The 16,259-nt window shown below is 37.6% G+C and overlaps 1 protein-coding gene across 1 annotated transcript in view; it reads left to right on the top strand.

Moving 5' to 3' along the window:
• Positions 1-16,259, top strand: part of LOC120624667 (titin homolog) — a 144,092-nt gene that overhangs the window by 32,511 nt on the left and 95,322 nt on the right. The window contains exons 6-7 of the mRNA XM_039891335.1: positions 570-663; positions 11,241-11,405. Coding sequence (XP_039747269.1) covers positions 570-663; positions 11,241-11,405 — 259 coding nt within the window. The remainder of the gene's footprint in view (positions 1-569; positions 664-11,240; positions 11,406-16,259) is intronic.

Raw genomic sequence — 16,259 nt, 5'->3', positions numbered from 1 at the left:
TAGGAAATGTTCTCTCTTAAATTGTGATTCGTCCATTTTTAATTATTTTTTAAACATATGTAATACTATAAAGTGATTATACCCTCTGTGGTACCCCATAACTAAATGACCATGCTTTCTTTACCACCAAGCTTAATATGCTACCCGTTACAACAAGGCTAATCCGCACGGTGCACTTTATAAGTTCTTTACATGTTACATCACACAGATCTTGAATGCTTTTAATTGCTAAGGCAGTTTGGCAGAGCTCGCCCGAGGAAGTTATGCTTATGCACATGAGGCTTAGCACCTACGCCTCATCTTGATGGACACAGGGAGGCAGAATTTGTTCCTTGCATGCCCTGTGAAGTGTTGCTGTGTTGGCGATGGTTTTCCACTTACCACCAGGTGGGCCATCTGCTTGGTCTGTCAACTATTTCTATAAAACAAAAACTTCGCATTGGTGATGTTTCCGGTCAGCAAAAGTGCGTTCGTTTGATCCGAAGTCCAAGATCCAAAGTTAAAAAGTATATTAAAAAAGTATTAAGATTTCACCTTCAAAAGTGGGATTCAAGTTTTTTTTGTTTCAGGACGAAAAAGAACGAATAGAGTCGTCGGGGGGCACAGTAATGTACTGGGGCACTTGGCGAGTCAACGGACAACTGGCAGTTTCCCGTGCCATAGGTAAGAGATTATGAATGAATGAATAAACTTTTGTTGTATACCAAAGAAAAAAGTAGTTGCACATATATAAACATATTTGAGCAAGAGGATACAATTTGGTGGCCCTATCGCTACATAACGATCTCTTACAGGCAACCGAAGGTGTAAAAGGTAAGTGGTACATGTCATCTTGCTATGTTTGTGTGGAAAACTTAAACCGTATTTTTTTTAATTAACTAAGCAATATATTGTTTATCAAACAATCATCATCATAACAACGCATTACCGGCCTTGAGGGATTTAGGCCGGATCCACGGATCCACCACGCGGATCCACCACGCGGGCCCATTGCAAATTGGTGGGCTCCACACACCTTTGCAAACATTATGGAGAACTCTCAGGCATTTAAGTTTCCTCACGGTGTTATTCTTCACCGTTCATATACAAACTGAAATTTACTCATGTCTATTAGAAATCGAGCATCCCTGCTTCCCTACTTTTCTATCCCTACTAATATTATAAATGTGAATGTCAGTTTGTTTGTTACGCTTTCAGGCAAAAACTACTAAACCGATCATCATGAACTGTGTTTACATATTTCTGAAGGTATTAGAATTAATATAGGATGCTTTTTATACCGAAATTAAGCTCAGTTCTTTTGGGAGAGGGGTAGAAGGTGTTTAACGATTTTACACCATAGCGCCGTCAAATGATAACCGATTTAAATAATTACTTTTGTACTTTAGAGGTTATGTTTGTTTAATTTTGCCCAAATTTCGTGTAGATCTGATGAATGTGATTGGAGATAGAGGATACAACTCCTCAGCGGACGGCAGCAAACCCGTCATTTAAGGCTTAGCTATCCGAAATACAAAAAGTGCGTAGAATTACACCTAAATCGAATGCCACATGTAGGTTGCAGGGTTTTGTCTAGCCTAGTCTTGCTTGGGTGTCGCCACAGCGCAGTATTGTAAAAATAATAACTACACCGCGATACTGTTATAGTCCACTAATCCGCACTGGGAGTCCACAAATCCACACTGGCCAGCGTGGTGGACTACGGCCTTAACCCATTCTCATTGTGGGAGGAGATCCGTGCTCTGTAGTTGGCCGGTAATGGGTTGATGTGATGATAAGGTATCATTGATACCGTTATATATACTATAATTTATATAATATTCTAAAACGGAAAAAGCAGGCTAATTCTCTAGAAAAGAAAAAGAGTATTACATCGGTTGTAACATCGCATGTTTCTATTATTATCCTTCAATCCGTTGAACGATAAATTGGAGTTCCCTTACATCCTTAGAATACTTAAAGGGTTCAAGATAAGATAAAGAATTTAACCTTCTCTACTACCGAAATAATAAATGTCTCCTATCAAATTTGCGCTAGCAATTTTATAGATCGTCTTCTTTGCTACTAATTTATTAATTGTATTGTATCTTTAACACGACTAAAATCTTTTTTAATCTTTGATATCTGATATTCAGGCAGCCAACAAGTAACTTGTTTTTTTTTATTTTTTTTATTTAATGATAGGCCAGCGCTTGAAGACAATCATGCCCGTTAGAAAGCAATGATGAGGTCTAGATTGGAGCACGCTTGTCTAGAAAAAGCCTATTCACTCTTGACGGTACTCAAGTTATACGTGGCAGGAAACACAGATATCGGGAGGGCGTTCCATATCCAAGCGGTACGTAATAGAAACGTGGATAAAGAAAGTTTCGTGCGTATTGATCGAATATCAACGCACACGGCGTTCGCTGACTTGAGCCAATCAAAAAATCGTATATGTTGTACAATAGTGGTGTTCGTTTTTATTAATATGCTCTCATTTTTCCGTAGGAAGATGGTGTGCATATATTTTATAGAAATATATTTAATCAATTTCCTTTATCTAGATTTTTTTAAAAGCAATCTTTTTACTCGAACGCTTTATTTACACACAGATGACGTCATGCCGTTGGACGAGACCGTTTACGGGAATATTTTTATTAAAATATATTTTTAAAGCTTGTTTTGGGTACTTTGTGCAATGTGAGATCAACATATCTTGAGTATGCTCCGGTGGCAGCAATAGTGCGATTGTCTGATCCGAAATCCAAGATACAAAGTCTTCGACTAGTCCATGAAGTGTGAATTAATTATATAATTAAAATTACGAATTATTTATTTACGCGTATGCATCGGCAAATTAAAATGGTTACATAAACAGGTAAAAACGACGATCCTGCATAAGTGTCAACTGGCAAATTCAAAATTCATTAATTTCAAGTAGGCCTAATATAAGCACTTTTGAAACGTCAAGTCTATCTGTTTGTAGTGACTTTACCACCGGTTCGGAAGGCATATTCTACCGAGAAGAAGCCGGTAAGAAACACAGCAGTTACTCTTTTCCGACATTAACAATTTACGTTTTACATTTTAACATTAATTTTTCTTTCTTGTGAGAGATGAAAGTGGAGCCTGATGCTTCCAAGCAACCTTGTCATTAAGAAATTCATGAATGTCAAATTCATTCATCAAACTGTGTTGCAGTAATCACGACCCTCAAAAAAAAAGAATCGTTTCAGAGTCCAAGTAAAGAGGAGAGGAATTGTTATGTTACAAACAAAAAAACAACACTTAACAAAACTAGTTGATAAGAGAAAAAAATAAAATAATAAAGAAATAAAAAATTGTAAAGAACTAAAAATTAAAATAATATAGGAAATTCATTAGCATTGTAATTACATTGGTCAATGTTCAATTTGTTGCACTAAAAGTTGTGACTAATGTAGTTTAGGAGGGCACATGATTTTTGCAGTCAAGTGCTAATATCTATTAAGAAATATCTATTAAGTAATAAAAAAGTGGGTGCATAAACACCGGGCTTAGTACAGTGGAGCGAATATTTATAGGAAGGGGTTTAATCGGACGTTTTATTGTTATGGCCTTAACAGCAATAACAAGGGTGGCCCGGGCGAGCAATAAATCAAAAGCTTGCATATTTTTTTTCAATTTCTATTGTTTAGAATGATGATATAGACGCCAATTTTTATCAAAACTGCTTGACCTAATATATGATGCTAAGTTACGCCAGATTTTTTTAACCTTCTATCCCGGGAAGACTGTTGCCATGCTTATTTCTGCCGTTAATCGGCATTGCTTTGTGCCAGTCAGAAAGGCGTGGTTGCCGATGCATTATTGGCTTAATACTTACGCCTCAAGTTGATGGACACAAGGCGCCATTTTGCGGGACGTGTTCCTTAAGGTGTTGCTCTGCTCTTTATAGGCGATGGTTTTGCACTTACGTCAATTTTTGTTTTTTAAATTATTATAAAAAAAACATCTAGACAACCTTAAGGCTTGGTAGATATAACAATGCGTATTGGACAGAACTTAACAGTTATTCATTGTAAAGTCAACATTTCCTGAGGATGCTCCGGTTTCGGAGTGAAGCGTGCGTAGAGGATACATTGCCGAAGATCTGTTTGATGTGGAGTATAAGGATTGAAGAAATTATAAATTACACCATAAAGATTCTCCTGCTTTTCGCGAAGTATAGCAAATTAAGCTTAATTTTCATAATAACAATGTGTTATGCTCTGTTGATCATAACACTGATTTTATTGTTCTTAAAACATTAGTTTATTCTTTTCATTTCTACTTGGGATCCGAACTCCATCTTGTCTTGGTAGAAGTCTTTGTCGACGACAAAAATGCTTGACATTAAACGTGTTTGATAATTTTAATAATGCACAGCTTAATTCACAAGAAATACAGCTAAGGCCCGTAATTAATAAACCGACATTGAACTAACAGCAGGTACTTGGTAAACTGTTTTAGCACGATGTCGGTTTATTAGTACCCACGGTTCTTATACATAGAAAAGACAATAGTAAGAACGTGCCTCTTTTGTTACCTAGGTTTTGGTCTTAGAAACGCTGAGTTTAGCTAAATTTGCAGCTTTATAATTCTGCCGTAATTCTCAACAAGGGACAGTGCAAAAAGGTTAACAGTACTTTTGCCCTGAAGTCCCATTTAGTAAGTCTTCTAGCAATTGCCAACTAACCGGACATCTTCGTATAAAACGTATAATTTGTCAGCGATAGCTCATCGCAAATTTTGTATTAAGTTGACAAGTCGCCAACTGTTATCAACTGTCAGAGGACTTGACTGAACTGAATAGAGTGGCTGTTAGTTGCGGATTTGTGTACCAACAAATTGGAATCATTATAAGCAAAATGGAAGCCCTACGGGTCGGTCGTGTGTCCTCTATTAAAATGTTATATCGGGCACCACGTAATAAGAACTAGTACACATATGACGTTGGGCGTAGCGTTTACCGCGCGTTATTTGCGCACAAATATACGAAAAATCTAATCTTTTTCTTTGTAGTATTGGTATAGGATAGTGCTTCGACTTTGTGAGCAAAGCGGTGTGTATATTTCAAAGTGCTGCCGCATCGTAACCAAGCGCCCACCTGATGAACGTAGTTAAAGGCGAGCGTTTGTGTACTTTGAAAGCTCTGCCTCGTTACTTGAAGTGCACCGTTACCTTAAATTTGACTGCGTTATGTAATATCGAATAAAGCGACAAAATTGATAAAAAACACAAGTTATGATGCAGTTCTATTCTAGACACGTGAAACTTGGTATTAAGCCAATATTGTTCTCAAAAATCAAGTTATTAGGGACTAAGAGTAATTTTTAGCATATTTAACGTGCAAATTTTTACCTAGTTTAACGTTTACTGATCGAACTGTATTTATAACTTGTCTCTTTTTTAATTACGACGCTTAAATCAATATTACAAAACGCAGTCCGATTATGAGTGCGCGCTTCAAACGCCCGATGTGTACACGCTTTAAGTGTGAACGACAAAATGACATATCATGCAGCGTTGACATATCGCGGTCATTTATAAAGATCTCTTTGCAAATGAATGTGTCGACGGTATAATTTGCATTTTGGTATCTTAATGTATCATCAACTTTAAATAAATTGAATTGCTAACATCCAATTAGTTTAAAAAGTTTATTTATGTGTAACTTAAATCCTTTTTTGCTAGTCTATTCAGCAGGGCTAGCACGGGCGACAGATAAAAATTATAACCCCCGATTATATCCCCAGAAAAGGTATATAATTAACGTGCCCACCTGCTAAATCACTGGAACATGGAATAGGAGAAGTTTACCACCGTTTTTTATTACACTAAATATGTACATTTTATTTAGATATTATTTCCACTTGTGCGCCAGTTCTCTGAGAGTTGATAAAGCTGTGGGAGAAGATAAATTTATATCCTTTCCCCGGGAATATAATTGTCTCCTGCCCGTGCTAGCCTTGCAACAAATGGTTTTGTCTCCGAAATCGTTTTATACAAAGTCATTATTGGATAAACTTTTATGCTTACCGACAAACAAAGAAAAAGAGATTTAATGATTGATGAGATTTTTTATTTTAACTTTCAGTTGCAAATATTTTTTTTAATGTCATAATTGGCTGATCAATGATGGCACATCTGATGGTTAGTGGAAAACCATTGCCTATAAACATATATATATGTGGGTATGCACAGGTTATGCAGATGATTTAAAATGAAGAAAATCTCTAGTACGAGGTATAAATACATAAGGGTTGGCTTTTTATAACTCTTACAATACCTATCCTTAAGTTTTTGATAACTCGTACTGTAGATTTTCATTTTATATCATCTGCATACCCTGTGCATACCCTCTATGCACGGCACTGTGTGGGCAGCACATTGCAGGACATGTTCCATGCATGCCATGCGAAGTTTTGCTCTGTTTATAGGCGATGGTTTTCCACTTAGGCCTATTTACACCGGCAACCACACCCCTCAGACCGGAGCAGCATCACAGTCACATTGACAATGCTGCCTGGCACACAATGATGATGATGATGACTGAATTCCAAAACTTCGTAGTTTGAAGTTAGACTATTAATCCATTAAGCTATTCTTGATTAATATATTCAGATTTCGTTTTTACGATTACTTGGGAATAGGGAATATTAGTCCGAAAAAACATGCAATACTCATTAAAAAAAAAAAAACTAAACAACTATGCGAAAAACGTATCTTTTGTCAAAACATTCCAAAGCACGCTTTTATTCTTGAGCACTAAAGCCTGACGTCTGAATGAAACACATTTTCATATTACTGTCACAGAACTGCATATCGAAAACAAAGGATGTCTGGTTTAATTTACGACTTAATAGAGGTAAGGTGCGCGAGTCGGTCGCCGGCGAGTCGAGCCCCCCTGCCACAAGTCCCTCGACAACGCTGCACGGAACTATATCGATCACTTAGGACTCACTGCATTTACGTAGGGCGGGGAAGTTTAAACATGCCTTCATCGATATCGATACATAAGTAAAGAAGTTTCGTTTTGTTTTAAGTTCTTTATACAACTATTGTCGATAAGTTTGCTGTCAATCAAATATAATAATTATCTAATAGACCTGCTTTTCCGGCAGACGCGGTGCGCTGCCCGGAAAAATGCTAATGTTGCGCACAGTCTGGCGCTATCAAGTACTTTCCAAGTTGTCTGAAAGTAGCTCTAACAGTTTTAGGTTTTACTTAAAAACTTTGAATGCCTGTTAACTGCTAACTTGTTCCATAAACTGTAAAGTCATCATTAACCAGTGCCTGAGAATCTTTCGTATCATTGGCCTAAAATAATACCCAATTCAAGTATTCGGACCTAATCAATGTAGACCCTTTCCTTGACCAAATTTGGCGTAATATGGAACTGGACAGGCCAGACTTTACGCCGAACATCCGATGTCTCACAATAACGATTTTACCACAATAATGGCAGCCTAGGGAGGCAAATGAAAACGGGGCGTGACAAAACAACGTAGAATTTGTGTCTGTCAGCGGAAATGAAATCGTAAAAGTTACGCTGGATTCTGAAGGCCAGCATGGGAAGGAGACAATTATCTCCCCGGGGAAAGGATGGAAATTTATCTTCTCCCACAGCTTTAGCAACTCTCAAAGCATTAGCGTACAAGTGGAAATAATATCTAAATAATATATGTGTAATAATGAACGGGGGTAAACTTCAACTATTCCATGTTCCCGTGCATTAGCAGGTGGAATATCACCTGGATATAATTTTTGTCTCCTGCCTGCCAGCTAGACCTGCTGGATTAACCTGCAGTTTGGGATAGATCTGGTTGGACGAAAGTAGTGTCGATATTTTGCACCACCCCGTGACCCCACGTTACAAGAAAAGAAGAAGAAATGCTAATGCAAAATAGTCTACATAATAAAGCTGGAAGGTACGAATTTTTTGTCAAAACATTCTAAGTATGTAATGTAGTGCAGATTTAAAATTGATAATCAGGATACAGATATATGCTTTAAGTTGAACGCACATCTTGTTTCACTGAACGGAACGCACTCAACACAGTAACTTTTTAATGTGTCAACGCTATCTAGAACATTTACTGACATTAAACGTGTCTTAGGGAAAGCCTTTTTTTGTGACAGGCACGCTTGTGATTGTTCTGCGCTTGTAGATCTGCAATGTCCATAGGCTATCTCTCCTATTTAAATTTAAGTTTTGTATCATAAGCGCTTACCAATTGCCGAAAAATCTTTGGTTCAGCAAAGTTCGGCGCAACACAAAGGATTTTATACTGATTTTATAGGCCACTAATTTAATAGCGTTCGATTAGCTTAAAAATCATCTTTAATAATGGATACGAAGTGTCATACCTTTTCTATTTTTGTTTGTTCAGGTGTATTAAAACAATGTCTCTTAAGAAAGAAAACAAATAAAATAACATAGACAATGTATCTAATTGCGTCAATGACTTGTAACTAAAAGTCATTGGCTCAACGCTTACTACAGTTTCTCGTAAACCTTGCATCTGTCTAAATTGGCCACTTTAGACCACTTATATAGTAGTTTCACATATTGTGTAATATTGATAAGTTAAATTGTAAAACCATTTTTTATTATTGCCTAATCTCGGTAAATCGTTGGGCGCCGTCGAGTCGCTGGCCCCTATCAATTCCCTAGGTAGGAAACTATTATAGTATGGCGATCGCGTTGTACCGTCACGCTTACAAGAATGATGTATTAAACTGGAATTGTATCGATGAGATAATGAAAAGGCGTTCATAGAAATATCCACTACCTATCTATCTATATAAAGCTGCAGTGTTTGTTTTTTGTTATGCTTTTTTTGAATGCTCTAAAAAAGAACCACTATTGTTTTTGAAAAAAAAACTTGCAGGGAGGCTACAGGTTATATTACTTTTATAATTTCCCTTACAAGAATGATGTATTAAACCGGAATAATATCGATAAGATAATGAAACAGCCTTCAAAGAAAAATCCGATACATAATCAACTGTATAACTATACTATCTCCCTTAGAATCCTTTCTATATATGTTCTTATATTACAGCTCTATCGGTTATATAACTTTTTAAATATTCACCCCTAGGGAGGTAAAATAAGGGATGTTTATATGAAAGTCCGTCATTTTTAAAGTTATATCCATAAAAATTGGTATTTAGGTTGACAAATGAAATAATAAATCAAATGTTTAACGAATCTATTTTAAGCATTCCCTTTGTTATTAAACAGACTATATAGAAACTAACGTTTGTTATTAAACAGACGTTAGTTTCTAAGCCTTTATACCTAATACACACTTGACATTAAACCCAATTTGTGATAATCCGCAAAAAAACAGAGTTATACTATTTCCGTGCAAAGGAAAAAACACGTTTTCGTATTTATAGTACAAGTAGCGGTTAATATTATGACTCAAATACTAAAAATATTACACATAGAACATTGTGATGTGCAATGTTAACATTTTCCTGTTGCGTTTCCCATTACAGAATATACAAATAAATGCAACTGCACTGTAAACACATCTTTCCATTGAAGCGGCGTAAAAAAAAGTTTTACTTAAAAAACTTCTTTAAATTAGAACTGATTTTAATAAAACATCCTTCTTTGTAGTATTAACGCACAGTTCTCAGTAAAAACTGTTTACAGTAAGGCACGGTCCTTTGTCCCAATCTACAAACGTCTGAACGAACATTCCTCAAACATAAGTTTACATAGCAGAGATGGCTGAGAATCATCGCTCTTAAAGATTCGAAATAAAAATCGCTTAGAAATCTGTCTATCCACACTTATCGGTTTCCTGACACACAACTACTATTTAACACATACATTACCGATACACAGGCGGAATATTAAAGTTTATAACACCTCTTTTATTAACATTAAAGTATTGACAATGAGCTAATTCATTCCCTACTATTTCCCATCATTATGACATTTTTTTGCCCCTAACGTAAAACGTATCGATAACGAACTAATCTCCCATTATTACTGGATATATGAGTCAATGATGCCTGCAACAATGGAAGTGTAGTGTTGACATTCTCTTTACAGCCTAGTACGGCCCTTCGTCCTAATCCTTAAACGACTGAACACACATTCTTCAATATTAGCTAAGAACCATCACTTTTAAACATACGAATAAAAAAAACCGTATGGAGATCGCCCCGGCATCACACAGAGATACACAAGCAGACAAAAAAAAACAAACTGATCACTCCTCTCTTCTTAAGTGAGACATTAAAAGTATTGACAATAAACTAATTTCCCATCATTATAGCACTTTTTTGCGTCTAACGTTAAACGTATCGATAACTAACTAATTTCCCATCATTACGGGATATATAAGTCAATGATGCGATCAACAATGGAAGTGTAGTGTTGACATTTTCTTCACAGCCCAGTACGGACCTTCGCCCCCCTTGCATCGGGGCCCATTGATTCGGCGTTCCACGTCAGATTAGATCCCGCACGTTTATTCTGTCCCCTTAAATTTTGCCGCCGAGTTATCCGTTCGAATTTCACGCTAGATTAGATTAGAGAGATTTTGAAATTGCTTTTCGCATTTATTAATTGTTTTATCTGTTGAAAATGTATAAAGCACGGGATGTACCTATTAGTCGTTTTTGAAAGTATGCATAATTCTTTTAACGTATAAGGCTCAGCGATCACTGAGCGTTTGCAAGCTCGTGTAGGTTTACCAACCAGCCCATCGGCCCATAGGGTACAAACATGAGTAAGAAAAAAACAGACACACTTCAACGTCGTCGTCATTTCAACCGATTGACGACCACTGCTGGATATAAGTCTTCTAAAATCCAAGGTCCTGGGCCGCCTGTTTCCAGCGGCTTCCAGCGACTCGTTCGATGCAGCCTTTGCTTCTCGTTGGGGACCGAACAACTCTCTGTATGCCGGTGAGGGTTCTCCATTCCAGCACCTTTCGATCCCAATATCCATCGGTTCCCCGAGATATTTGCCCCGCCCATTGACACTTCAGCGTCGCGACTCTTTTGTTCTTCTACGAATCTCCTCATTTCTGATTTGATCGCGTAGAGATACTACTAGCAGAGCTCTCTCCATCGCCCGCCGAGTGATTTGTTTGGATGGAGACATGACACACTGACGCATTTACAATATAAGCATAGATTTAACGTTAGCCAGACTCGTACATGACCGGCTTTATATGTTCCATATTGATTGAATGCTTCGCCTACAGGAGACGCACAATACAAACCCTACGTGACGGCGCGGCCCGAAATAGCAGTGGTGGAGCTGGATGGCGACGAGGACTTTGTGGTGGTGGCGTGCGACGGTCTGTGGGATGTGCTCAGTGAAGACGCCGTGGCGTTGTCCGTCTACAAACAGATCATCAACGACCCAGGTAAGTGTCTGCATAGTATGATGAAATATACGAAATGCTTATGCACACTAGTGCAAACCAAAAAATATATATTAAATTTAACATTTAAAAAACCGACTTTAAATTTTGTGTACGTTATTTTACTAGTCAAGCAAGCCCTTTAATTTGATTGGGGGAGTTGAAAAAATATGTGATCAGCCCTTTTGTTACGGCGGCCATCTTGGACCGATTTTCATCGAAGAGCTAAGAACACTCCCGACTAATTCACCTTTCGCACAAAAATATTAAAATCAAAATCGGTTCATCTGTTCGGAAAATACGATGCCAAAGACAGACACACACACACCGACGTTTTAGCGTCGGGGGTTTGAAAAGAAGCAAAGGCCTAAAAATAATCAGGATATTACTTGCGGCAGATAAGCTAAAAGCGGCGTTTCCTGATGTGTCAACTTGTAAGGGATATTATACGTTACATTTTGTAAACCTCCAAGAAACGTCTGGATACATCGATAGCATTTGCAGAAGGTACGCGTACGGCAGTGCATAGCCGACTCTCGATAAGCTAAAGTCTTACTTTATTTTAGCTCCTATGCACTAAAAATTCCGGCGTGATGCAAGGACGTGTTCCTTAGTGCGAACTTTTGGCCTTGTGGCATAGTTTACCGTCGGCTTAGGGAAGCGAGGACCAAAATACCTTCTAAGGGTTTTTATAGTTACTGAATCAAATAAATAAATAAATAATATTTAGTTAAGAAGTTAATGAATAGTTACAAAACTATTTTTAAATCATAGGGAGCATTTTAATTATTTTATTGGCTCGACTGCTCACTCCGGTGGTTTGTTTGCCCGAAATGCTGACTGCACGAAGTGTAACTTTTAGCAAATCTCACAAAAAAAGACTATAAATGAATAATTGGCTGGAAAAAAGGGCGAAACAGTAGGAAACATGTAGGTATCTCGATAGTTAGCGCTTAGTTGATAACTTTTTGGAGTTATCTTTGTTTTTAATTTAAGCTATTAAAAATATCACTTGCATTAACGATAAGGAAACCTGAATGCCTGCGAGTTATCCATAATGTTCTTAAAGGCTCATGAAGTCTATACCATCACTCACTTGGCCAGCAAGGCGGCGCGGCTTTTTGGTGAACAACTTCTAACTTTGAGAGAAATGGTAGTGGGCCAATAATGAAATTTCGACCTAGTTTCGTCTTCAACTTTCTACCAATGAAATGCTACGCATTATGGTACAAAGCGCTATGTGCTTTCTATTCTCGAACGCACCACAAAATCTATCTGCCTTCTGTTTCCCCTATACGTATATTAATAAATAAATAAATAAATATACTACTACAATACACACATCGCCATCTAAACCCAAAGTAAGCGTAGCTTGTGTTATGGGTACTGAGATGACTGATAAATATTTTTATGATTAATATACATAAATATTTAGAATAAGTATACATATAAACACCTAGACACTGAAAAACATTCATGCTCATCACACAAACATTTTCCAGTTGTGGGAATCGAACCCACGGCCTTAGACTCAGATAGCAGTATATAGTAATACTTAGTATTGTGTAGAAACGGGCGTAACTTAGCGAAATTCCATGACATACAATGAAAATTAACCTTAATTTGCTATGCTCCGCGACTAGCAGGAAAATCTGTACGGTTGATTTTAAAATGCATAATTGTTTATCATTAACCGGCACTCTGCAGGGTCTCCTCCACGCGATTCCTCTCAGAATGAGAAGAGTTTAGGCCGTAGTTTACCACGCTTATATTGTTAATACTTAATACCTTTTAATAATGAGTGAATAGGAATCGTCTGCCCAATCGCACTCACTTTTAGGCTGCACTATAACTTAAACATTAAAGTTAAAACATTAAATTATGCATTTCAAAATTTTAGGACACTACACATCGACATCTAGCCCCAAAGTAAGCGTAGCTTGCGTTATGGGTACTAGGATGACTGATGAATATTTTTATAAATAATAAATATTAATTATTTTAATATAGCATTAAATACCCAGACACTGAATAACATTCATGTTCCTCACACAAACATTTTCCAGTTGTGGGAATCGAACCCACAGCCTTGACTCAGAAAGCAGGGTCGCTGCGCACTGCGCCAATCAGCCGTCGAACAATCAGATGTAATGACCAAGCGCTGGGCCTTCTATAATTTTCAATTTAAGCATAAGAAAAGAAACCAAGATATCGTAGCAATAATAACAATAATACAATTATTAGTAGGTTTTTTATCGTTGAGTCAGATTTGCACGCTTCTGAGTGCCTGTTCGCTTATGTCACTTCTATAAATAGCGTTAACCGCTTTAGGCTCCAGATAAGAAAGTTACATAACCATACGTTTATAGTAAATGAACTTGTAGCTTAAATTCACGGCCCGAGGCAAAGTATTCGGTAGAATTACATAGTCACTTAACTACTGATAACGGACCACAGAATAGAAACAGTCATAGTTCAATCCAATATCCTGACTGAAGGCAAGACTTACCTGGCTCAGTATTAAGCAGGTCCCGGACTTGCACTGCGTAGGCAGGAGACAGTTATATCCCAGGGGAAAAGGATAAACATTTCTCTTCTCCCAGAGCTTTTTCAACTCTCAGAGCATTGGCGCACAAGTGGAAATAATATCCAAATAATATATGTGTTATAATAAACGGGGTTAAACTTCTCCTATATCATGTTCCTTGCTTTAGCGGGTGGACACATTAATTATATCCCTTGTCGGAGATATAATTTTTGTCTCCTTCCTGTGCCAGCCATGCTGTTGGGAGGTCTACCGAGAACTTATTAGTCGGTAATTTAAATTTTTATTCATTAGTACAACAGTAGGTATGCACATGTACCTACTTCATACTACGTAGAATTTAGCTTTACAAGTGTGGGTGGGTGAAAGGGGTCTTAACATTTTGTTACGTTTATACTTAGCGGAAACTTCAGACGGGGCGCAAACGGCAGCTACCTAAAGCCCTTGTAGCTTACAAAGAAAAGTTTTAAGTTAACCGATTTAGCTTTTTAATGTGCCGATTGCCGATGTGCCGATTTCGGTGCGATTCGATTCATTTGTATATATAGCAAAATATCTATATACATTTTTAGACACTGTTATTAATCAAATTGCTTTTTGTTTTTCTCTAAGCGAAATATTTTAAAACTAACTATTATTCACTCGCTTGTACTGATTCTCATAAACCGAAACTGAGTCAAATAAAAAGTTTCCACAATTCACCTTTAAAAGAAAAAGGAAAGATAATAACTTGGCTCGAATTCCAAGTACCAGCCCGGAGCTACAAAACCGATTAGAGGTACGGATTTGATATTACTGCTATTCTCCTAACAAGTAAGCTTGCTACCATCTTAGATTACATCATACTTACGATTATGTGACGACATCACTGGCGCAGTAGTGCAGTTGTTTTAAGTTCCCGGGTTCCATTCTGTTCGAATTTATAATTTCTTAATTTCCTCTGGTCTATTCTGGTGGGAGTCTTCGGCCGTGCTTAATTACCACCCAACCGAAAGTCGTGCCGCTAACCGATTTAGCATTCCGGTACGATGTCGCGTAGGGATATGGGTTAAGTATAACTGCCATACTCCCTGATACGTTAGCTTGCTACCATCTTAGACTGCAACACCACTTACCAGGTGAGATTGCAGTCAAGGGCTATCTAGTGATCATCATCATGCCCAGTAGTGGGCCCATTACCGGCCCACTACAGGGCAGGGGTCTCGTCCCACAATCAGAAGGGTTTAAGGGTCCACTACGCTGGCCCAGTGCAGATTGGTGGACTCCACACACCTTTAAGAAGGTTTCCTAACAATGTTTGAAGCAATTGCTTAAAAAACGTTAGAGGTGCGAGCTGGAATTCGAACTCGTCCCCCCGAAAGTGAAGAAACAAATAAATCAAATCGGAAAGAATAATATATATAAAAAACATATCTATAAGTACATAGGTCGTGAAGCTCAATATATAAAATCGATGTCTAGTTATTGATTCAGGAATACAGTTATAAAGTTTATTTACATGCGTAATCATATATGTTAGTTGTTTATATTATATTTTCGTTAGAATAAGGTAAAAATTGTATATTATATAAGGTGAACGCGTCTGCAACTACGTTAGTAATATGGGACCGTAAAGTTATTCAGAGGGCCTACCAAATGGGCTATCACCGATTGAAGTGTCCTAATAAATGAAAAGGAGAGATTTCTTTAAAAAGCTTACTTGTAGCGGCTTAAACATGCGAGAGAAAACCTGTGCCTAGCAATGAATGGCACATTAGTTGGTCGAGGATAATGCTGAACAAAACGCATTTACAAATCGCGTTTAGTTATTGAAGAAGTACTTACCCACGTAATGTTGTTGTGTAGTCCTCGGTATTGCGGTTGGCGTAACTTAGGCGCCCTTCAAGTCTTTGTAAAGTGTCTTTAATGGATCGCAGCGCTCAAGGCGAAAAGCTTTTATGTTGCTCAACAGATTTTTGTTGTCGCATAAATGTAAGGGTTTTTCATTGTGGCACTTGCGCCGAGGGAGAGGGTGTTGTATGCCACTTTTGCTATTGTTCCGTTTGGATTGTGGTGTTACAGTGATTATTAAAGGTTTTTGAGACTAATTTCGAACGGGAAACTACCGTAGTTAGGGTACTATTTTGTTAATGAACACTACAGGCGATATTACTGCGATTCTATTGTGCGAGTGTCTGTGTTGTAACTTTAAAACTGTTTAAATTGAAAACTTCTTTAGGCGCGTTAAGCACTTTTTCGGTAAAGGAAAATCATGGCAACCGCGTCAGCTCCACCGAACGCTTTCCATGAGCTACGTGTATACTGAGTATATG

The sequence above is a fragment of the Pararge aegeria genome, chromosome 6 (genome assembly GCF_905163445.1).
Source record: "Pararge aegeria chromosome 6, ilParAegt1.1, whole genome shotgun sequence".
NCBI lineage: Eukaryota > Metazoa > Arthropoda > Insecta > Lepidoptera > Nymphalidae > Pararge > Pararge aegeria.
The sequence above is the reverse complement of the archived record's forward strand: the minus strand, read 5'-3'. Positions and strand labels throughout refer to the sequence as shown.